This window comes from Mesoplodon densirostris, chromosome 2, assembly GCF_025265405.1.
Source record: "Mesoplodon densirostris isolate mMesDen1 chromosome 2, mMesDen1 primary haplotype, whole genome shotgun sequence".
Lineage (NCBI taxonomy): Eukaryota > Metazoa > Chordata > Mammalia > Artiodactyla > Ziphiidae > Mesoplodon > Mesoplodon densirostris.
The window spans coordinates 89,926,307-89,951,705 of record NC_082662.1 but is presented as its reverse complement, the minus strand read 5'-3'; the positions used below and the strand labels follow the sequence as shown (position 1 = coordinate 89,951,705).

Genomic DNA, 25,399 nt, shown 5'->3' with positions numbered 1-25,399 from the left:
TACCCGGAAGTCCATTTTTAAATTTTTTGAAACAAGGCTAAAGGCCTTATTAAATGACTCAGGTCATGATATTTTCAGAGTCCTTTATAAACTGAGTACAGTTCAATTTTGGGGACTTGAACTGGAATGTTTTCATAATAGCATTATCTTTTTTATGATTTTTATAATTAATAATATTTTTTAAATTAATACATTTTAAAATTAATATAAGCCAATAATAATAAAATAATAAGGGATATATTATCTACAGGCAGTCGGTCGTGGGGCAAGCTCTGCACCTAAAGAGCCTGGGTTTGAGTCCTAACTTATGACATTGGGCAAGTTCTCAATCTTACAGTTCTTCAGTTTGCTCATCTGTAAAGTGGAAAGAATAACAGTGTCTACTCTATGAGGCCATCCTGAGGACTCAAGTACACTGCTACTGCAGGTGGTAGGCACCTGTTGAGTTGGTGCTGGGGTTCTGCACAGGTGCAAAGAATGTCTGCTATCTGGTTTCTAGTTTGTCACAGCATTGAGCACAGCTTGCGACAGCAACAGCAACACTTGCAGTGCCTCTTAAAGCAGTTGTGCTGGAACCTGCGTGGCCCTGAGTCCCTTTGTTTTGACAGGAGGAGAGGAAAGGAGCCACTTTGGTTCCACATTGAGGTGGCAGCAGTGGCTTCAAGGGCTGGGAAAGCAACTCCTTCCTGGTGCAGAATGGAGTGCACTGTGTTCTCCCCTAACTGTTGATTTATACAGTGACTAATATTAGTGTAAATAAACCAACAGTGCTTTATGGCTGGATCTTATATTTCTTAAAGTCCTGCTCTAAATGCCATTTTCTTTGTTATTATAAAAATGTATTTATTTAATATTTGAGCAGTAGATTTATTATGATTTTAATAAATATCAAGTAGCTTATTCATTGTAATTTCAATTACTATACTGAGATAGTCTAGTTACATAACACAAATGGCACTCCTATCTCCTGGTGGCAGCCAGCTGAATTACAGGTAGAAATACTCAAGCATTGAACATACCTTGTCAAGCCACAGATATACTTGAACTGTTCACTGAAACCATTTACTTGAATATATCACAACTCATTGGATTTACAACCTCAACTATTTATAATGAGGAAGTTAAAATGTAAAGGGGATAGCAGGGCAGATAAATTAGGAGTGTGGAATTAACATATACACACTACTGTATATAAAATAGATAAACAACAAGGACCTACTACATAGCACAGGGAATTATATTTAATATATTATATTAACCAATAATGGTAAAGAATTTGAAAAAGAATATATATATATATATATATATATATATATATATATATAAACTGCATCACTTTGTTGTACAGCTGAAACTAACACAACATTGTAAGTTAACTATATTTCAATTTTAAAAATGGTTAAAAAACCCACAAAGTATCTCCAAATAAAAATGTAAGCTCATTCAAAGAAAAGTAAATTTCTTAACAAACCCTAAATTATTCTCTAATTTATATTCATGTCATTTATTAGTCTGTGGTTTTAAAAGAAATTGTACATGTATCATCCATTTGATTCTCAAAATTCGTATTCAACTATCAAGAAAAATTACAAGGCATACCAAAATGCAACAAACACAATTTGAAGAGACAGAGCAAGCATCAAAACCAGGCATGGCAGGAATGTTAGAAATAACAGAATGAAAAGAAAGGCCACAGACTGGGAGAAAATATTTGCAAAAGACTCATCTGATAAAGAACCATTATCCAAATTATACAAAAACCACTTAAAACTCAACAATAAGAATACAAACCAACTGATTGGAAAATAGGCCAAAGACCTTAACAGATAGCTCATCAGAGAAGATATACAGGTGGTAAACAAACATATAAAAACATGCTCCACATCATGTGCCAGCAGTGAAATGCAAATTAAAACAACAAAGAGACACCACCACACACCTATTTGAATGGCCAAAATCTAGAACAGCAGCAATACCAAATGCTGCCTAGAATGTGGAGTAACAGGAATTTTTATACATTGCTGAGGAGGATGCAACATGGTGCAATCACTGTGAAAGACAGTTTGGCAGTTCCTTACAAAACTAAACCCACTCTTACCCTGCAATTCAGTAATCACACTCCTCAGTATTTATTCAAAGGATTTAAAAACTAATGTCCACACAAAAACCTGCACATGGGTGCTTATAGCAGTTTGTACACAATTGCCAGTACTTGGAAACAACCAGATATCTTTCAGTCAATGAATAGATAAATCAACTGTGGAATCCAGACAATAGAATACCATTCAGCTTTGAGAACAAATGAGCTATCCAGCATGAAGAGACATGGAGGAAATTTAAATGCACATTACTAAGTGAAAGAAGCTGATCTGAAAGGCTACATATGGTATGATTTGAATTATATGATATTCTGGAAAAGGTTAAACTATGGAGACAGTTAAAAGATCAGTGAGTGATCATTTCACAATATATAGAAATATCAAATCATTATATTGTACACTTGAAACTAATATAATGTTATATGTCAATTATTTGGCAATGAAAAATACAAAACCAAACCAAACCAAGAAAAGATCCATGGTTTCCAGGAGTTGGGGAAGGGGGAGAGCAGGATTTATAGGTGGAGTACCCTTCTATAATGGTGGATACATGTCATTATACATTATACATTGTGTAAACCCATAGACTATACATCACCAAGAGTGAACCCTCATGTACACTATGGACTCTGTGTGATAATGATGCACCAGTGTAAGCTCATCTATTGTAACAAATGTACTGCTTTACTGGGGGGTCATTGATAATAGAGAGGCTATGCATATGTGGGGGGGCAGAGAGTATGTGTAATATCCCTGTACCTTTTGCTCAATATTGCTGTGAAACTAAAACTTCTGTAAAAAAAATAGTTTAATTTTTTAAAATCCTGGAATATTTGTTTAAGATAACAGGGCAGTAAAGATGTCTCTGCACAGTCTTTCAACAAAGGGTAGTTTCCCAAAGACAACTCTGATTTTAACTTGAGGCTTAATCAGAAAGGGACCGGCCTGGGACGTATGTAAAGGTTTGGGTTTTCTTGTTTTTGTTTTTTATTGTTTGTTTTTTAGAGGGGGACTAGATATCCAGGAGGACAGAAAGAAACATGATAAACTGAAGATCAGTGAAGACTAAACCAAGGAAAATATTGTCATAAAGATTAATGAACACTTGTTCTTGAATATCAAGAAATAAACAATTCTCTGAGAAGAGATATAAAAACTCAAAGAGTCATAGGAAAACATAAGAGAATGAAAACAGATAGCAGTGCTCAGGAAAGAAAGGAAGGATAATATTCACTTTATAAAATATAAAAATATTCACTTTATAAAGAGACACACAGAGAGAGAAAGAGTGAGATTGATTCAATAGTTAACTGGTGAAAGAATCAATTGTCCTATCTGCAACTCATTCTGACTCTCAAAGGGTCCAAATTTAAATTTCTTGGTGGAACTTAGGCAAAGTCCTTGCCACACTGTTCCTAGAACCTCTCTTCCTAGGACCTCATTCTAACACATAAAACTTAAGAAAAGATAGATGGAATGGGCTGAAACTGGCCCCTGTTGGTAGGAAATGAGAGATTCGCTAAAGGAGATTAGAAAAAAGAAAAGGTGTTTCAATAATAAAGAAATTGAGGCAGAGTGAGAAACTGAGGCAATCAATCATGGACCTTTATGAAGAGTTTAACTTCCTAGATTTTTTTCTTTAATTATAGGAAACTAATTTTTAGCACAAATTGTTAATATTTTTTCCTCCTATGTTTATACTGATAATTCCCTATGATTACTTGGTTACATCAGTATAGACTCACATGTATGGTAGTGTGGAGAACAAAAGAATGGAGCAGTAACAAGAATGTTGCCTTTCCTCATTCTTCCTCCCATTAAACCTAAGTGAAAAGAACAGTATTGTATTAAGCCACCATGTCTAATCGTCTTTGGTGGTGACAAGACGAGAAGTAAGAACATAACAGCACAGCAGGCTGAGCAGCAACTGGTGGGTGGAAAACTCAAGACATGATCTGAGATAACGATCAGCCTTTATTTCCTAAAAATACTAGGACATGACTCTTAAAAAGGATGACAAAAATGACAGTTGGTGTACACATTTATAATCTTAATTCTCACAACAAAGCATTTTAAAATAAATTTATAATTAAAAAAATAATAAATGCAGAGTTCTCAGGAAGGGTGGGAGAGTTGCTCAAGTTCACAGAATTGTTGAGTGATTGAGCCAGGACTGTACTCAGTGCTCTCCATTTCTAAAATGTGTTTCCTCTTCACTACTCATGGCAGTACCATGATGAATGGTAAGGGAAAAGAATGGATTAAGTCATAGTTTAGATATTTTTTTTCTTTAGCCATAGTAGTGGGGGAGGATACTTTGCTCTTATTAAGATGGAGAAATAAATTTGGGAATATAAATCAGAAAATGTATTTTGAGAATGTTAAATCTGAGATAATTATAGATATTTAAGTAGAGATATCAATCAAGTAGGCAGTTGTATATTTGGTTCTAGAGTTCTAGGGAGAGATGAGGACTAGAGATAAAGAAGTCAAAAAATAATGCCCAAGATTAAGAACTAATATACTGCCACACTGTGTTTTAAATGCTTTGCCTATATTTATTCATTTAATCTCCATAACAATGCTAAATTATTATCCTTATTATACAGAAAAGAAAACTGAGGCACACAGTAGGTAGAGCTGGAATTTGAATACTTGTCAGCCTGGCCCCAAAGACTCTTTCACTATGCCATAATTCTGAAAATAATTGTGATATCCTAGTGGCAAATTGGGTGACAATACGAGACCAGTGGACATGCCAGATCTAAATAAATTATTGATACTCTAGTCCTTGGACTCTAATATCTAATTTTGAATTTGAAAAATAACCTTGAATGCTGACTACAAAGAGGGCTTTCTACATTTCTCTTTTAATGATAGAGTAAGTATTCTTTATTGGCACTTGCCTCTATGTAGATTACTGTGGAGGTGGGAACGTTTGAACAAACAACTTTTGCAAAATCATATCTATTGTGAGGAGACAGCTTGTTCCAAGAAATCTGGCTAAACAACATGTCAACATTTTTACAAGATGCTTCAAATAAGAAAAAAGAGAAAAATATAGATAAATTTGGCTTCAAAGTCGTGAAGGGATATCTGAGAACTATGGGACTTCAGGGAACAATTAAATGGACAACCATTTTTTTTCTCTTCCAAACACCTTCATATTTTTTCCTTTGTATAATATATTCTATTTACTTATTTTCATAAATTTTTTATACATAGTAGGTAGAACATACTGTATTCATTCAATTATTCTTATATTTATTGATCACCTATTGTGTTAGGTGCTACTTATAAAGAGCTTACAGTTTAGTGTGTAGTAAATATTCAATGTCTTGTTAATTAAGGTGATTAATTGTACAAACTATATAATTGTGAAAACATTGACCATGCAAAACACAGATCTATAAATATTCTCAAAAGGGAGAGATAGCTTAACCTTTTTGAAAAATGTACCAACTCTGGTGTCATAATGTTTCATTCATTCATTCATTTCAAATGTTTATTGAGTGTCTAACCTATGTGGCAGGTGAAGTGCTAAACATTAGGGATTACAAAGTGAACAGAAGATAGTTGTTTCCCTCTCTCAGTGCCCTCCTGACCTCTACCAGTAGTGTGACTTTGAGTATATCACTTCTCATATGTTTTACTTTTCTCATGTGTAAAACATAGATAATTATAGTGATTATACCTAAAAGGATGAGTGATATCTCAAATCCCTTCTAGCTCTAAAGTTGTATAAGGGAAGATAGAGATTTAGTCTTGAAGGGCAAAAGAGATTTAAAAAGCAGTGCAAAGACTCTCTGGAAGGAGAGTTAAAAATAAACCACATGTACAAAGGCAAACACACACACAAATGAAGTGAAGCCTGTTGCACCAATAGGTTTGTATGGAGAAGTAGTGGCCTATAAAGGTCTGTAGGTTGTACTGTGAAGAGTCTTGAAGCTGTATGACAGAGATTGATCATTCTCATCTAGGAGATATTCTCATCCTTTTCCATCTAGTTAGAGAAGACACAGACTTTTAGCTGGTAATAAGGCCTTTCAGCTAGAGACTAACTACACCTTCCAGCCTTTTTTGCAGCAAGATGATCTAGTTTGCTCCAATTGGGTAGAGTATACATGACAGATACAACTTCAGTGTCATCTTCTTAAAGAGAAAGCTGCTTATCCTTGACTCCCTCCTTCCCACCGCCAATCCTGCTGGGAAATCATGACAACTAGAGAAACTTTGGAAGCCATGAGTTACAGAGGGAAAAGCTACTTCTCCAACTACTGGCTGCTCATATCTGTATTATATGGAATGGAATCATACAGGGTGTAACCTTTTGGCTTTTTCATTCAGCATAATTCCCTGGAAATTCATTCAAGTTGTGTGTATCAATAGTTCATTTCTTTTTATTGCTGAGTAGTGGTCCATGGTATGGTTGTATAACAGTTTGTTTAACCATTCACCCAAGGAAGGACATCTAGATTATTTCCAGTTTTTGGCTATTATTAATAAAACTGAGATGAATACATAGGTACCATTTTTCTTATGGACATAAATTTTTATTTCTGTGGGATAAATGCCCAAGAGTGCAATTCCTGGGTAATGTAAGTGTATTTTTAGTTTTTTTTTTTTTAAAGAAATTGCCAAACTATTTTCCAGGTGATTATACCATTTTACATTCCCACCAGGAATGTGTAAGTGATGCGGTTTCTCCACATTCTTGTTAACATTTGGTATTATCATTATTTTTTAAATTTTAGTCATTCTTATAAGTATGTAGTAATATCTCATTATGACTTTAATTTGTATTTCTCAAATGGCTAATAATGTTGAACATCTATTTGTGTGCTTATTTACTATCTGCATATCCTTTTTGAAATGTCTGTTCATGCCTTTGCCCATTTTTTAATTTTTACTGTTTTTCTCTTTTAGTCTTTACTGTTTACTGTGTTACTGATTTTTTACTGTTGAGTTTTGAGGATTTTTTAACTTTATTCTAGGCTTGACTTTCAAAAAACAGCACATAAAGAGAAAAGATAAATTGGACCTCATCAAAATTTAAAAATTTTGCTCTTTCAAAGACCCTGTTAAAAGGATGAACAGATAAACTACAGACTGGAAAAAAGCATTTGCAGACACTGTATCCAACCAAGGACTAGCAGCTAGTCTTTGTTCTATATCCTACAGATTTTCTCCTGTGTTTTTCACTAAAAATTTTATATTTCTACATTTTACATTTAGGTCCTTGACTCATTTTGAGTTTATTTTTTAATACCTCTTTTTATACTTCCAGAAATATCTGTGATTATTTAATTTAGACACAGAATAGGAAAGATTGGGCTGGGGGTGGAGTGAATTAGTTTTCCTAATACTCAAAGATGACATATCTTCATATCTTTTTTCAGAAGGCTATCACAGGCTAGAAGGTACAAACCACACAATGGGGGGTAGAGGGGGAAGTTCCTACTATAGAGAATATCTAGCTTGTTTTCTATAAGGTAGTAGCCAGGTACAAAGTGTATGGAGGTGATTAAGAGAAAGGGAGATTTATATTAATACAATTTTCATATTTTTTTCCTCAAACTCATTCACCTACTTGTCAATTGTACTATTTTTAAAAGCTAACATTAGAGTTTAGATGGATTTTTCTCATAGGCAATGGCTGAGAATCTTAAGGTAGGGGGGAATAAAGGAGATAAGATGGGCACTCAACAAGTTTGTTAAATAGAATTGGTGGCAGAGCTATAGTTTTGTTCAGTTTGCCCCTCTTTATCATTGACAATAGTGCACAAACACTAGCAATCAGGGACTTTCATTGACCATTGTATGGTCAGTGAAATGGAAGTCATTTCTGTATCAGAGGACTCATATATATATATATATATATATATATATATATATATATATATATATATATATATATATATTGCAATTAGGAAGCATGGTCACTGGGAATTTCCTATAATTGGGTCTTAACTGTAATATCATATACTATTACTGAAATCTATATTTCCTTCAAACTGTAGCATTTGATCCTAGAGTGTTTTAGAAGCTTTCTACAGAATAAAGACAGGAGATACATTTAATAAGCAGGGGAAATGAAATATCCAGTCACAAACAGACCATTACCTATTTTCCAGGCCACATTTTCCTTTTAGATTAAACCATTTCAATTCCTTTTGGTTTCCTTCAATTATTTTAACTAAATTACTCTCTGAATCATGCATAAATTTCCATATTCCATTTGAACTGCAATATGAAATGACCCATAGATATCAAGTAAAGACTTGACCTTTAAAAGGCAGAAAAGATATTGCTCTAATGATAGTTTCTTATGTATATAACCTAGAATCCACTTACCTGATACATCATGAGAAAGGTACTAGGATCAGGGGTACCTGTATATAAATCACCTATTTTGATATATTATGCAGTAAAATGGTTGATGTAGGCTTTTAGCAACCCCATTGACTTGCTTATATAAACTTTGTGGTCAAAGATGATAATACTTGTTAGTCATTTTAGACCAGCAAGTTATTTCCTATTTTCTTGTCAGTTTTTGCTCTCTGGATAAAATACATAATAGTAATACATAGAAAGAACATTAGGATATCCTTTAGAAAAGATAATATAGCTGAATGTCCCCATTCCAGAGATGAAAAATTCAAAATCCAGAGAGGCTTAATATTATATTTCAACCGTTATAAGGTACACATTAATTTTTCACATGTTAATGTTTCTAAACCAAGTATGTTTTCTATAATCAGTAACATATTAAAATGACTCTTGGCCAGGTGACTATCATGGTGTAGTTGCATGGTATGCATGAATTTGGTTGCTGTTGGCACTTGCATGAACTTTGTGGCATCACTGGACAACTGTAACTTCATGTTTTAGTGAACCAGCCACTTAAGGATAATTTGATTAAATCATAAGTCCTGGCTGTGGTCTAAAAACTTGTGTGTTAATACCTTCTAGGGAGATGGACAAAGTATTAGCAGTACAACTCATATAACAGGTGTTAATGGCTTGGAAAACAATCCTGGAGTTAATAATAAAGCATTCTTTTTAAGAGAAGCTGACTCAGAGGGTAATAATGCACATCAACTACTCTTAGTAAAAAATTGATTGAGAACAATTGACCCTGACTCTTTCATATTTTCTTTTTCAATACTCTATAACATTGATATGTGAAAAATCTATGTCTAAAAAATCTAAGAGCTTCTTTATAAGCATAAAATCAAAATTCTAAAAGATAAGGAAACATTATATCATAGTTTGAGAAGCTTTTCCTTCTTTGTGCAATACTCTTTCTTCTAAATAATTATGAATATAATCAGTTCTGAGTCATTCTTATTTCTTCAGCTATTTTCCTATAAGTCAAGTTATTATCCATTCATACTCCATCTGAAGCAAAAGACCAAAATGCTCCAATTTTGATGAAGAAATCTAATCTTTATTTCTATGATGTTAGTACAATATACTCACACAATAGCTCTGATCTGTACTTAACAAAATACATTATAGCACTTTACAAACTTTATCAGTTTGGAAAACATTGCATAACATTTTATTAAACACAATAATTTTTATATATATCATATATATTTTCATAATTTTATTTACTTTAAAAAGATAATTAACTCTCTTTATTCAATACTTGATTTTATCAATAAAGCACAGCCTAACAAAGGAAGAAGTGCTCTCATTAGCAAATAAGATAAATAGAACACTAAGAAGAGATAACACCTGTTAGTCTCATTTATTTTAAATTAAGGTACCAGTGGAATGTAAACAATTTTTTTGTAATTTTTTTTTTTTACAAAAGATGTGTTATCAAATATACATGCAGAGGTCTGAGTTCTAGCGACTATCATTATATTTCCTTAACAGTGTGGTACAATTTAAGTCATTAAAAACTGTAGCCTTTGGCACTTTGAGTAGAAAATGAATATATCAATATTTATGTAAAGAAAAAAAAACTTCGATGACTAGAGAAGTACTTTAAAATCTTCTGTTAAGAAATAGGAAAGATTAGGAAATATCATACTGCACCTGAAATGCTGCAGCTTTTGTTTTTTCCTTCAGAGCACTAAAACCAGTCCCCCTTCCTCTCTATAAATTGGCAAAAGCCAGTAGGAGTGTCATAATGGTGGTGGTAGTGGTTAAGAAGTGGGGAAGGCAACATTGTACTCCCACTCCCCTCTCTGAGATGGAAATTGCCAGAAGGGGTATAGTAGAATCTGTAATTTATTGCCAGAGTTTTCAATTCTGCTGGTTTCAGCTAAACCCCTAATGCTTTAGGAGGTTGGTTACTCTACAAATCTCTGTCCTTTTCCAGTAGAAGTTGATAAGAATGTGGTACAACTCATCTCTAAACAACTACTTCTGTTCTCACTGAAAACTAAACTGAGATCAGATCAGCCAGCATTGTTGTTACCTTTTGTCCCCTTGGCAATCATCAAATGCACATTAGAATTCTTCAGAAATAGTGTAAAAAGGTTTAATACTAAATTACAGGAACCAAGTATTTCTTCATACTTAAAATTTTAACGTGGAAAACACCTCAAAATGTTTTGGTTTTATCTTCTTATTATTGATAATATTGGTTTTCTTTGATTTAATTTGAAAGCTTCATTCAGGATAGGTAGCAAAAACTGTCATTTGTATGTTGAGCACAAAAACTGTGTCTATCTAGATATTTTGAAGAAATACATTCTTAATGTATACTGTGATGTTCTTCTTAACAGTTTACATCTTTTTCAGATTCTCCCTGTTATCCAATTAACAAAAATACTTTAGAGAAGACGGTAAAACCCAACTACTGTGACTCTAATTTACTGGTTATTAGGATATAAAAAAAGTTAATAATCTGGAACAAAAAGAAATTTTTGGATTACTTAAGATAGCAACTTGGGCTTCCCTGGTGGCGCAGTGTTTGAGAGTCCACCTGCCAATGCAGAGGACACGGGTTCGTGCCCCGGTCTGGGAAGATCCCACATTCCACGGAGCAGCTAGGCCCGTGAGCCATGGCCACTGAGCCTGTGCGTCCAGAGCCTTGCTCCACAACGGGAGAGGCCACAACAGTGAGAGGCCCGTGTACTGCACACACACACACAAATATATATATATATATATATATATATCAACTTAAGCCAGTTGGCTGGAAACATCTAAAGTTAGACATGACCAACACTGCTGTCAATGTAACCCACAATGTCAAGTTTTGGTTCATATTTCTTGTTTATAAATTCACAGCAGTATATTTTGCTCAAAGAATGTCAACTGTTATTTTTGCTTTAAAAATAGAACAACATATCTATAACATAAAAAACTTAAATCAATAAATAAAGGAGAAAGCATAAAATGCAAAATATGATCACAATTTCAAAAGACTCTAAAACAGTATTTTTTAAATTATGCAAATTTACTCACTAAAAACAGATTTTTCATTAGCAGTAACTATATTTAAATAAAAAGTAAGCAGCAAAAAGCTATGCAGAAAAGTATTCTCTTTCACTGAAAATATCCCTATCAATTTTTGTTGTTGAAGAAGGCATAATTTTGAAGAAATGCACAAAACCTTTTCATTTTTTTTTGACTGTGACAGAGCCACTACAGAAAAGCTGCAGGGTGTCCTATTCTAACACAAAGAAGCCAAAAACTTCTTAATACAGTAGCATTTCTCTGACAAGGAGTTGCACACCACTATTTCACAGCTAAATAGAATTTGAGAGTTTACATGGCATACGTACTACAATAATCAGCACCACCCGTGTTGAGCTTTTGGTGCAGATTCTGCAAAATGAATATATAATACTGCATGGCCTCTGCTATAGGGAAAACATGTGTTCTGGATTCCCACAGCTAATTATAAAGAAAGATCCCTAAAGTTGGCACATTCAGGAAGTACAATAGTATACATTGAAGGAAACCACTTTCTTTTGATACTACCCTCTGCATACCATTTGAGTTTGAAGTTAGGTCTTAAGAAGAGTCTTCACATTATCACATTAGTTAGGTTCTTGCATTGTGCTTTTCCCTCCCCTTGATGTGAAGTCTACAAGCTTGGGTAGAGTAGTTCTCAAGAGTTACTGAGTTCCGGGCTAATGGTGTATAATCTAGTTTGGTGAGAAGGTTCTCGATTCGCTGGAACAGAGCACTGGTAGAATCTACGCGTGGTCTTTTGGGGGTGGCCCAAATGATTGAATGGCCATCCCTCAATCCTTATAAGCCCGTGTTGGGGAAGTTCCTTTGTAGAAGATATTCCTAGTGTTTTCGGGGCTGTTGCTTCTTTCAGGAATTAAGATGATGTTGCCCTTTCTCCGCAGGGTGGAGTCGCGGGAAGAAGAAATGGACAGGGTCTCTGAACCAATTTCGCTGCCCTCTACTGGGGTGACGCGGATGGTGGTGATTCCATGGTGGTGATGCTCATGGTTATCAATGTTGCTTCTCTTTCGATCTCCAGAACCAAAACTGTCTTTCAGGGACTCACAGCTTTCGGAGTCCCTGTTGAGATCATTGAGTTCATAAGTTTGGCGAAGGCTGCCCTTTTCAGGGGCTTTCCATTTCCAGGAGCCACTGCCTTCGCCTTCGGTGGACGGGATCTGTATGATGGGCCTGTTGTTCTCCGGGTGAGCCTCAACCCTCACGATCCCACTGGGTTCGTGGTCTGGCAAGGTTTTGTAGCGGATGGAGCCAGTGCAGGAGACTGTACTGCCTTCAGTGTTCTTGGGGCTACTTTGGAGGACGCCCTGCTGCTTGGACATGGCTATGACTTGCATGATTCGAGGCTGGCTGTTGCTTCTATTACAGGCCACGGTCTTCTCCGCAGCTTTCAGCCACTTGGCCCGAGCGGAGCTGCTTTTGGGGGAGGTGCTTATGTTTTCCTGCGTCTCCTCAGGGATGTGCACTAACTGTGAGGACCCGGGCCGGGACTGAATGGATACTCTTGGTCCCCCAGGCATGCTGTTGTTACACCCGGGGACGGTGCCAGGCTGGATCTTGAGGTACTGATTGCCGGGACCATGGTGGTCTCCATTGACCCCCACCCTTGATGGCTCCGAGCTTGACCTCATTTCAATGGATCTGGGTGGTGACTGTCCAGGCTCGGGCTCTATAACCTGCAAGGACAACTTCCGACTTTCATTCTTATTCTTCCACTGGGTGAGGAGCTGCTTGGATCTAGCAGAATCCATAGAGGCATGAATGGAGGCGTTTCTTCTCACAGGGTCTTCCACGGATGGGGTGTTGGCTCTAGGCAAGGTATTGCTGAAGGTAACCATGTTTTCCTTCCCCATGGGGCTCCGTGGAGTGATGATTTCTACATCAGCATTTGCCCTTTTGAGGTTTGTCAATGAGCTAGCATCTCTATGGTTTCGGTTGAGGATGCCTTCTGTGTGAGCAATTCCGTCACTACTGCTACCATTTTTAGCAGATAAAACTCGGCTGGGGTCTTGATTGAGGTCTGTCAGAGACCTAAGGGCTTCTCTGTGCTGAAACACACTCTCTTCGCTAGGCAGAAAATTCCCCACAGCATACAGACCCTGAAGTTGGAAGAAACAATAAATATCATGCATTAGAAGACATGGTTACTGGGAGTTTGCCTTGGAGGATGTACTGAGGCATATGAATAAGTGTGTGTTCTCTATAAACCATTGACTAATACAAATAACCAAAACCTAAAGGTACAATTACTCAGGAAATAGTTTTTAAGTTATATCATATATCACTGAACTAACTGTTCAGAACTATGGAGTCCATTACTTTTTTTTTTTTTTTTTGCAGTACATGGGCCTCTCACTGCTGTGGCCTCTCCCAGTGTGGAGCACAGGCTCCGGACACACAGGCTCAGCAGCCATGGCTCACAGGCCCAGCTGCTCCGTGGCACGTGGGATCTTCCCAGACCGGGGCACAAACCCGTGTCCCCTGCATCGGCAGGTGGACTCTCAACCACTGCGCCACCAGGGAAGCCCCACTACTTTTTAGTATTAGTTGGATTTTCTCTCCTTTCTCCATCCCACTGGAATGTTTTTTAACAATCTTGTCCTCTGTTTTGAGAAGAGAAGTCAGACAATGAGAGAAATCAGGGCATTCTTCCCCTTTTCAAAGGAATTCATTTTTCTGGATTTATGAACCACTTGTTGAGTGACACCTCAAATGGCTTAACTGATTTATTTTGTCTGCCATTTTCAATCATACCTCATGATGGAAAGCAGAAGAGATGTGGAAATACAGAACAATGAATCATTCATAAAACATGATATCAGTTTTGTAGTGGGGCCAGAGACACATATTTTCACAACTCACATGGAGCACAGACCTCTGTTCAGCATTTTCCAGAATGTTCTGGGAAGAGAGGGCAGAAACTGTCACTAGATTGGGGCATTCATGTTCTTTCCTGATTTAAACCTGGTCTTAAATTTTGAAAGCAATATTTGATCAACTCAGTACTATTACAGTAAATTTGAACCAAACTTTATTTAATCTTGTCTTCATACTCAGGTCGTCAATTTTTTGTTTGTTTCAGATTTGGGGGATAAAAATCTGAAAAAGGCTAAAGTTCAGCTTCAGAAATTCTAGGCTTTTGACACATAGACGCTCTAATCCCTGCTGGATTTTCAGTTTTTGAGATGTTTAGTTTAGAGATAAGAGCCAGTAGCAAATACCTATTTGCAAGCTAATTTCAATAGAAGGTAGCCACTGTCTGCTTTTCAAATCAAATGGAAGGAATTTCATGGATTTGACATTTTATAGAGTGCCTAAAAATGAACAACAGCATTGGCTTAGAACTGATAAATTTACAATTTCAGGGCAGAATGTAAACAAGAATGGAATAAAGCCAAGCTTCTGCCTCTCCAAGTACTTTAATTCCTGTTTAAAATCTTCTAAATAATGCCAATCTACGCTCTCACTGCCAGAGTTTCCAGGATGAACAGTCCTTCCCTAATGTTCCATTAATAATTACTGTATAGCACAGGGAACTCTACTCAGTGCTCTGTGATGACCTAAATGGGAAGGAAATATAAAAAAGAGTGGATATATGTATACGTATGACTGATTCACTTTGCTGTACAGCAAGAAACTAACACAATGTTGTAAAGCAACTATACTCCAATAAAAATTAGTTTAAAAAATGATTGTATTTAAATTCGTAAGTCTAGGACCATCCTCCACTAGACTGTACATAACCTCTGCTTATATTGTTCAAAATTCAGTGCCCAGCACTGGGCTTAATAAATATAGTTGTTTAATCCTTCTTACGATATGAGGCAGAGAGTTATTATCCTCATTTTATAGGTGAAGAAAACTTGGCCAAAAGCAGGAGAATTGAGATTCAAGCCCAAACCCTTGGGACTCCAGGAAACCATGAAAATCAGACATGTACAAAAGCAATGCATGAACTGGAGAGAAACAGTTCTCAGTCATACTGTGTAACACCTGTTGCCAATGAACACTCTCATGAGCAACACAGGCTTATGCACAATTCCTGACACACTAACTTTCATTTGATGGCTTTCTCCTCCACCGAAGAAAGTATATGAGGCAGTATGAGATTTGAAGTGACGATCCTGACTATGCTAGTATATAAAAATGAAAAAAAAAATCAATGCTCACTTCAGTACGTTTACTATTTTTTGTAAGCATTTTCTCATAATGCCTTTCACAAGTACACCAAGACCACAAGATTTAGAATGGCTCCAATAGACAGTTAATTTTTTATTTCTCTGTAGATCCTCTTAGTTTCTTTCATTATTGCCTTTTTTCTTCTGCATGTGGCTTGCATATTGGTGCTTCCCTGGCTCCTTTTGTTCTTAGGACCTGGCAATTTTATATACTGCCGTAACTATAATGGTAATTCCACCGATAATGTCCATGATTCCCAAATCTATTATCCACCATGCATTGCTACTTTAAGCTCCGGACCCAACTATTCAACTGCCTGTTGATCCTTAAATTGAGTTTGTCCACCTCCTTTCCCTCCACCAATTTGCTTCCTCTATCATTTACCAGGTCGGCTAATGAAGTCACCATCTGCCAGTCTTCCAAGCTAGAAACCTGGCCATTATCTCTCATTCTTTCTGTTCCCTCACCCTCCACTTAGACTTGCTCATTCACATGTCCATCTTTTTGCATATGCAGTTTCTTCAGCTTGGATGTCCTCCTATCTTTATCCTAAGAAACTCTCATTTTTAAAAAAAAACTGTATCACTTCTATGAAGACTTCCCTAACTTCCTTGGGCAGTTTGCTATCCTCAGAGCTGTTTGTTCATACCCTAATACATAATTTAACATGTTGTAATCATTTATACTTTTATTAATCTTTGCACTGAAACTCATAAAAGATGTACCTTATTTATTAGTGTTCTGATGCTCAGTATAGTACCTGGCATGGATCAGATATTTAATAAATGTAAAATGAATGAATGAATGCATGAATGAATGAATGAAATGGACAATCTCAGTTTCCTTATGTTGAGGATATTCTTGAAGGAAGATCGGGCTTGAAAATAGAGTACTGCTAAAGAATTCAATATTAGTTGGATCATAGTTATATCCAGATGCTACATTTGTGTTGTTGGGCAAAGTATATAATTTTCCATTAAACTTTCACTAACTTTACTTTCCTTATCTATAAAATTATACTAGTAATAGTAGTCCCTGACTTTTTTTTTGTGGGAGGGGTAAGTGTAAAATGCAATAATCTTTCTAAAATCACAGTTTCTGGCCAATGTTAAGAGTTTAGTAAATTATTTTACTGAAAGTGAGATATATGTTTTGGCTTAGAATGGAGATGCAGTCAGAGATTTTCTCATAGATAGAAACTATATTGCAAGTAAATTATTACAGTGCAAAACAAATTTTCTGCATGTTTTCCATTTTAAACTGTGCTTTATTGAATAGTAATAAATTATTTACCAAGTACAGAGCAATTCCTCCTCCTATTAAAAAGCCACAATAAACATCAACTGGGTGGTTCTTATACTGAGTTATCCGTGTTAGCCCACAGATGATTCCACAGATGATAAAGGTGAAGACCAGGAGAGGTTTCAGAAGCTTAGAGGAATCCGTTAGTGTGGAATTGAAGTACATCTTTAAAATGAAAGGACTGGGTTAAGTATGTAAGAAAGGTCATTTTACTATTCAATTATAATCAAATAAAAAGGTAAACTCAAAAGTCTGATACATGTGACATCAATTTTACTGTTCCATTCCCCATGCTATGGCTATACTCTATACCTGAAAAAAAGGAAATACATGACAAAATTCATCAAATAAATAACAGACCTCTCATATAATTACACAAAAGTCTGGGAAAAAATTGAAGCCATAGAAGTAGCCAGATAACTGGTTAGTCTCCACGTTACTTGTCACATAATTTCAATCCATTTTTTTCACATAAGATCTAGTGGACTATTAATCAGATATGGTGACAATTCATTGTATAGCATTTATCAACACTGACTTAGAACTCACTGTTACATAAAAACTGAAACAAAAATGTGGTGGTGTGTGTGTGTACTTAAGGCAATTCTTTCAATTTTAGAATTTATAACATTCATGTACTTTACAATACCCTCCCGTGAAGTATAATATTACATTAAAGAGATATTAGGCTAAATAAACATTATGACTGTGTCAAAAAATTATCTTACTGTTTATAGTAGCATCCAATTTCTATTTCTGATGCCATTATATTGAAGGACTGCTGTGCTAAAGTTTACTGTTCTGCTATTACACAGCTATATAATCTAATTAGTCATTGGAGACAACACTCATTTCTCTGATTTTCTCTAGGATGCAGTTTGACAAAAAAGACCCAGTTACTTACCGAAATGTACACAGCTGCAAAGGCAGCAAGGGTCGCATGTTGTGAAGGGAATGATTTTCTGCCAAAGGAAAAGAGTCAAATTATGCCTTCTGTTTCTGATACACTGCTAACAATCATCTCAAGAGCACTGGGTGGTTACAGTGTTCAACTTAAAAGCCTCAAGATAATAAGCAATAACTTTAATTTCTGTTTAGTTTTCTGGAGAAAGATCTGAGTGATAAAAAAACACTGCTAATCACCATTAGTATTAAAGTAGAGTAGTGATGCACTTTCCAATGTAAAGTGTTAGCTTTGTTAGGAATCACTTCTTTATACCATTGGAATGATGGTTGAAAGTAGAAATGGAATGGAAAGCATTATAATTGTTTATTGGTATTATAATTATGTCAGCTTAAAGGTTTATAAAACCTAAGATTTTAAAGCTTTTAAACTTTTTCTATGCTCTTAAATATATGGTTTCATTTACATACAACTTTAAGAGACAAAATTATTTTCTCACAGCGGCAGGTCTAGATGTGTTTTTTTACACTCTAGAGAGCATTGAAAAAGTCTAATTTTAATAAAATGTTTCTCTATCTATCCCACTTTAAAATAATCATTATCTCCAAAATCACAGAGTATATTATTTAGTGAAATAAGAAGCAAGGTGGGAGAGGTAGAACAGAGGATAGTGAGAGAGACACTGTAAAGGACAGACAGATGGAGAATAGAGATTTCTTTTAATGGATAAAAAATGGAAAAAATAAAATTCCATTTTATTAATGTCCTCCTAATTATTTCGTACCCAATAAAAAGGACTACCATTCAACACAAGAAACACCATTCAGACAAGAAAATGTAAAAGAACTGAGAAAGAATAGAGAGCATAGGTCTTAAATGTAGGTTCAAAATTATTGAATTGAATGGATCGTAAGAATGTGAATGTATATAATTATGTAATATAAGGCTCTGATTCTTCAAGTGTACTTAACTTTTTTTTTTTTTTTTTTTTTTGCGGTACGCGGGCCTCTCACTGTTGTGGCCTCTCCCGTTGCGGAGCACAGGCTCCGGACGCGCAGGCTCAGCGGCCATGGCTCACGGGCCCAGCCACTCCGCGGCATATGGGATCCTCCCGGACCGGGACACGAACCCGTATCCCCTGCATCGGCAGGCGGACTCTCAACCACTGCACCACCAGGGAGGCCCTACTTAACTTATTTTTGACTCAATTTTTGGGAACTCAGTGAGTGAAAAATATAATTCTTATGTCTTTTTTTGTTGCCCTTCATCCTTCTGTAATTTATTTCTTTTGAACTTCTCTTTCCATATAAGTTTGTTTTTTTTTTTTACTTTATTGATTGAAAACAATTTAATGTCTTGGTAGTTTCTTGGGTTTTTCAGTTTTTATTTTCTGAAATGCAAGGTCAGAAGCTGTACAGATTTTCTGAGTTTACTCAAAGGAGACATATGCAGTCCTAGATGCTATTTCTTTTAAAACTCTACCAAAAGGAAAATTCATGATTTCTTTTTTTAATAAAATTTATAATGAAGCTGGAAATATCATAGATATTTAGCCTTCCACTTAAGTCACTACATGACACATACTGACTATAAGCCATGACTAACTATAAATATCTAAAATAAACGAATTGTGATAACCTAAAATCATAAGTAGTATAGGGTAAATCACAGAACATGATTGGGGTTTGGTGATATGAAGATGAGTGGCATGAATGTGAGGCTGAAATTTGGAGACAGACAGAAGGATTCAGAATGAACCACCAGTGGGTTTCTATGGTATTATCCCTAAAGAGATCACTGAATTGAAAAGAAAAATAAAACCAAAATCATTATGATTGAAAAATATATGCCTGCGATGATACCCCAAGCTATTAATGAACAATGAAAACACTGACATGGAAATTTTCATAATCTCCATTTCTAACCTGCCACTGTTGATAACTGTAAGATCAGATCCTGAGCAAATATCTTCTACAATGTAGGAATTCTCTTTGCAAGATACATTCAGAGAGGTATAGTTTGGCTTGCACACAGTCAGAAAGTATGGTGCCTGGTAGCCTGTGGACAGCTGGATGATATCTGTGATGAGAGCTGTAGAGCAGAGTCCAAACACATGAACACCTATAAGCAAAAGGAAAGAAACTGTTACCAAGCTAGTGCTTAATGCTAAAGAAACTGTTACCAAGCTAGTGCTTAATGCTAGTGCTTAAGCACTAGCATTAAGCTAGTACTTAATGCTGGTAGTGCTTAAGCACTACCAAGCTAGTGCTTAATGCTTAAGCTAGTGCTTAATGCTTAAAACTGTTACCAAGCTAGTGCTTAATGCTAGGAAAGAAACTGTTACCAAGCTAGTGCTTAATGTTAAGGTGACAACTGTGTGATTTGAGAAGAATTAAATATGGGCAATGAAGCAAAATTCAAAATCGTTGTAAATTGCTTAGCATGTTTGAGCTTCCAGGGCTCTCTCTCCCCAGTAGTCCCTATCTGCAGCCACAGTTGCCAAAAATGTTAATCATACCAGGAATTCTAATTAAAACAGAGAAAAGGGCAGACCAACCTTGTCATGGAAACAATAATCATACAAGTACAGAGCTGTAGAGAGGCTTCCTTCATGTTTGAAATTCGGAGATGATATTCTTAAATATCCCAGTTGAAATTCTATCTTTCTTTTATCTCCTGGGCCCAGTATGAAACCATAAACTCACAAACCCTGATGCAGGCTTGTACACTCAAACTCCATTCCTGCTTCAAGTCCCTTGCCTGGCTTTATCCTTGGGAATCTAGCTCTGCTCACATACACATGATTTGAACTCACCTTCTCCCTCTACATTGTCTAGACACCCTGGAGTCACTCTGACTTGATAGCCTGGATTCTGATTTATGATTTACTCATAGAAATCACTGTGACAGGCACCTGGGTAACTCATCAGTGGATTCCTCTAGACCAAGATGGTTGGCCTGTATGTTACCTCTTTTTGCATTTTCCTTCTCTGCTTATTGTCACCTAAAAACCACTCTCCCAATTATTTCTCTACCCACTCACCTGGATTCATGACACTGGCCTTTTATTTATACATTCTAATTCCTAGCAGCATGTACGATCTTGGAGAGGAGTATGGATAAGTGAGGAAACCCACTCATTTTTACCTTTGGAGAATGAGAATCTCTAGGCCCCCCAGGGGATGGGCATTGCTGACTCTGGGGCATGCTTCTCTAGGAAAGGATGGCCCATCCTCACCATCATGAGGCTTTTCAGAGAGGTTATGTGCCCCTTTGCCACAGCATTTTGTTACAGTACGAAAACTTTTCCTGAGATCAGCTATATGTCCTGAAGTTTTACTTCTTTGTCTTAGTTCATGACCTCGGTAAAGGGATTATTCTTGCCGTATAGTCCTTGTGTGGCAAAGATGTGCCTTTCATAGTGGGGCAGAGTCTAGGGCATGATTTAGACCAGATTTTTTCCTCTAGCGGGGGAGGTGATTGTATTTAATTATCTACTAGGTATTAAATGAAGCTACCTATTCCTTTCAGCTGAGACATTAAAGGTAGAAATAACTTTTTACTGATTTACGGGGAATCAATTAAAGCATTTACATTGGGGTGATGTACTTTGGCTTGACTTTTCAACTCAGTTAAAAAAAAAGGTCTGTTACTCAAACAATATTAAGATAGTCACATGCTAATCAGAAGACATGAAGGCTTAGATCTGGCTTGATTCTGATGCAGACCCACTGATTTCCTATAGGTCTCAAAAAATAGGAGGTAAAGTTAGACGATATAACCAAGGAAAAATAGCCTTGATGCCGTACTCTATGGTGACATTTTCATGGGCGGTAACTTCTCGATGAAAACACTCCAGGACAATTGAAATGGAATCACTGATGTGGCTAAAGGAGTTTCTGAAGGGTTATCCATTCATACTGGCCTGCTGACATTTATTCTCCATTTTAAAAAATGAACACAGATCCAAGGAACTATTTTAAAGTAAATTCATGCTTCTACCAGAGCTAAGACAAAAATATACTGAAATGCATGGCATGTTGGCTCTCAAACAGAGATTATAACTGTAAATAACACATTTTAGATACAAAACTCAATTTTGGGTGTTTTAATGGGATTTTTAAAAATAATGTAAAATTCATCATGTATTTGACATTATACATCTAAATTATAGCTTTAAGGACTTAATATCTGTAATTAAATATAACATTTCTATTTGAAAACCATTTCCTTTCTTTGTGGTTTCCTACACCCACCAACGAATCTGACAGCTCTTCTAAGGAAAGAGTTGAAGTTGCAGCCTCCGGCATTAATATTGGGCTCCAGGCCAATTCCATTCCTTCTTTTGGACAGGCAACAGTAGAGAATTCCTTCCCCTACCATAATCTGCAAAGACAAGAGGTTGTTCAAAATGGATTTAACGGGTACAAATGAAATATAAGTTATCTCTTAACATGCCATATTTTCAATAAAGTCAAGATGTATTTTTTGTAAGATCTTTAAAGATGTGAGCAATGTCTCCTGAGTATTTGAGGAAGCAGTGAGAAGTAAGCAATCTGGGCACTGTAAAGAGCACTGCTGGATCTTCTGTTCTCCTACATACTGGTCAAGGGTGTGACAGCATCCTGGCATTTTAACACAGTTGCAGCACTCAGACTGTGACCCTATGCCTAGCAATACCCAGTGACACCTAACTGATTAATCACATAGTGACTGATTCTGCTGTAACTCTTAGAATCTTGACATTTCATTCTTAAAACCATGAAAACAAGGTGTCTGAGGGGAGAAAAAAATAAGTACCAGAGTTAGAATCAGGAACATTTTATTAGCATATTGTTTCAATAAAATAATTTGGGATTGAGCAGAAGGACCAACCCATGAGAAGCAAACATGAGGGAAGAAAGGTGCTTCCTAAAGCAGAGCTGTCCAGTAAAATTTTCTGTGATGATGGACATATTTTCTGCATTGTCCGATATGGTAACCACTACTGAGCACTTGAAATTTAGCTACTGCAATTGAGGAGCTGAATTTTTAATTTCATTTCATTGTACTTAGTTAATTATTTAAAATGTAAATCAATTAGATTTAAAATGAAATAACCACATGTGGCTAGTAACTATCTTATTAGAGAATGTAGATTATAAGAGAATCTAGGTAAGCAGGAACTTCTGGGTGAAAACCCTCCAGGACAATTGAAATGGAATTGATGTGGCTAATTTCTGAAGAGTTATCCACTCATACTGAGTAATATGACTTAGGTATGAAATATTTAGAAAATGTGTTTACAGTGAACAGAGGACCATACTTAAGATAAGGAACAGGGCACTTGCTGTAGGATTCTAGGACACAGGACATCAGTGAAGAAACTCAATATATTTAGTCATCATTTCCTTCAGGAACTTTTCCCTGAAATTCTTTACTATACCCTAAATTGAATTATGTCCCCTTCTATGTGGCTCCCTTAGTATCTTGCCCTTCCCTCTGCCATAGCTTGATTAGTGCACTTTGATTATTCATTTGATTATTTCTCACTTGGCTATGACCCTCTGAAGGAAGACCATTTATTTCTTTTTTACCTTTTATCCTCACTATCTAGCAAAGTGCCTGGCATTGTGGGATTTGCTTTTGTTACCTTCGCTGTGGGATTCTCGTTGGCTAATTACCTTGGGCATTTGAGCTGGTAGCTCTTCTGTATAAGAAAAGCAAGATTTGAGATTATGAGTTTTATTTATGAAAAAAATCTCAAATATTTGGGGTTACTGTGCCAAAGAGATTATTGTGAAATTAAAGTTGATATGGGTAAAAATGTGGAACTGAGAAAAGTAGGGAATGGCAGTGCCTTAGATATGTGATCATATCATTTTAAACATTATCACTATGATTATGAGCTGAAACACATTTTCCAGGGGAAACTTCCCAGTTCTCAATACCAACTTAACACTTATTTTATAAAATACTTAAAATTATCTTATTTTAAACTAATGACTGTAAGTCTATGACCTTATGCTTCAAATGTTCAATCTGTTATATTTAGTACCATAGGCAATATGGTATGTGTACAATTATAAAGAACATTTATTTGTATAAAAATAATTTTCCTAATGAAACTCTACCAATCACCATACATGTGTGAAAATCTTGTGGCATACATGATAAACTCCTTTATGAACAATCAAATAGAAATAATCAAGAGGAATTTTTTTCAGATCATTGAATACTAAGTTAATTATTTATACATCTTAAAAAATATCATATTGCATTATCACTTTAAGTTAGACATAGAAACACAACAGGTTATTCTGCACAGAAAGACGTGACATGACCCACCATGCATGTAGAATAATATCATGGTTATCTCAAATTCATCATTTCAAAAAAAGTAACCACTCATTTCTGAAATGTGTTCTGAAATGCATTAAGGGATTGATTTCATCTTCACTTCCTCAATGATAATTCTGTGAATAATTTTGTTTCTTTCTTTGTAATCATATATGTAAATAGTGATTCACATCTTATCCATGAATGCTAAATTATAGAAGAATTTATTTGTTCAGTGCCATTAGGGAAACTTTTCTTATACAACACCACAGTTATTATCTCAAGGGATCTTGAGACTTCAGGAGTTTTAATTTAGTTGTTTAATATGCTCAAAACTCATATGTCAGGAGAGCGCTTTCATATTCTTTGGCTTGATTATGGATAGAGGTTTCTTGTCAGTATTTTGACTTCACCCAACTCTCCCTCTCTCTATGGAGCACGTTAATTTTCGCCTCACACTACTATTCATTTAACCTTGACCTACATGTCATTGTATGAATTTTCAAAATGATTTAATTTGCAGTTACTTTTTTAAATCTTTTGTCTGTGCCTCATGGCATGTGGGATCCTAGTTCCCTGACCAGGGATTGAACCAGCACCCCTTGCATTGGAAGCACAGAGTCCCAACCACTGGACCACCAGGGAAGTCCCTTAATTTGCTTTAAAGACAGAATTCTCTTCAGGGAAAGGGGAGCTTCTTCCTGATGTATTTCCAAATGCTCCTGCTTGCTTCCCAGTTCTGAATGGCACACTGTTGTGATGCAATTTAGTTTCAGGGATTAGGTGTTGACAAGAAAATTATTTGTTGATCTTGTCATTTGTAAATATAAAACAGTCTATGACAAGCATCTTCTCACAATATTCTATTTATGCTGTATAAAAGCCTGAAAAGAAACAGTACCATTTTTTTGCATGTCAAATATATCATGGACAGATTTTTGGAAGATATTCTGAAGCGACTCAGCTTCAGGGGAGATGTAGAGAGGAAATATATTGCTTATTATTACATGGATACTGCCCTTGGAATAGCCACCTAAAGGAGATTGTATAGTCTCCTAAAGCTTAGGTTACCTTCTAGAAACTATAATCAAACTTCAATACAATTCTTCTATAAAATTAGATATACCTATCCTTTAATCATATGCAATAAAATTTT

The 25,399-nt window shown here is 35.8% G+C and overlaps 1 protein-coding gene across 2 annotated transcripts in view; it reads right to left on the bottom strand.

Moving 5' to 3' along the window:
- Positions 1–12,313: 12,313 nt before the first annotated feature.
- PLPPR4 (phospholipid phosphatase related 4) overlaps positions 12,314–25,399 on the bottom strand; it is a 37,189-nt gene continuing 24,103 nt past the window's right edge. Inside the window, exons 3-7 of one of the 2 annotated variants that reach the window (XM_060085654.1) lie at positions 22,182–22,311; positions 19,851–20,046; positions 17,926–17,983; positions 17,013–17,186; positions 12,314–13,639 (exon numbers count right to left, since the gene is read on the bottom strand). In XM_060085654.1, coding sequence (XP_059941637.1) covers positions 12,314–13,639; positions 17,013–17,186; positions 17,926–17,983; positions 19,851–20,046; positions 22,182–22,311 — 1,884 coding nt within the window. The remainder of the gene's footprint in view (positions 13,640–17,012; positions 17,187–17,925; positions 17,984–19,850; positions 20,047–22,181; positions 22,312–25,399) is intronic. The other variant, XM_060085644.1, reaches the window with a different exon arrangement.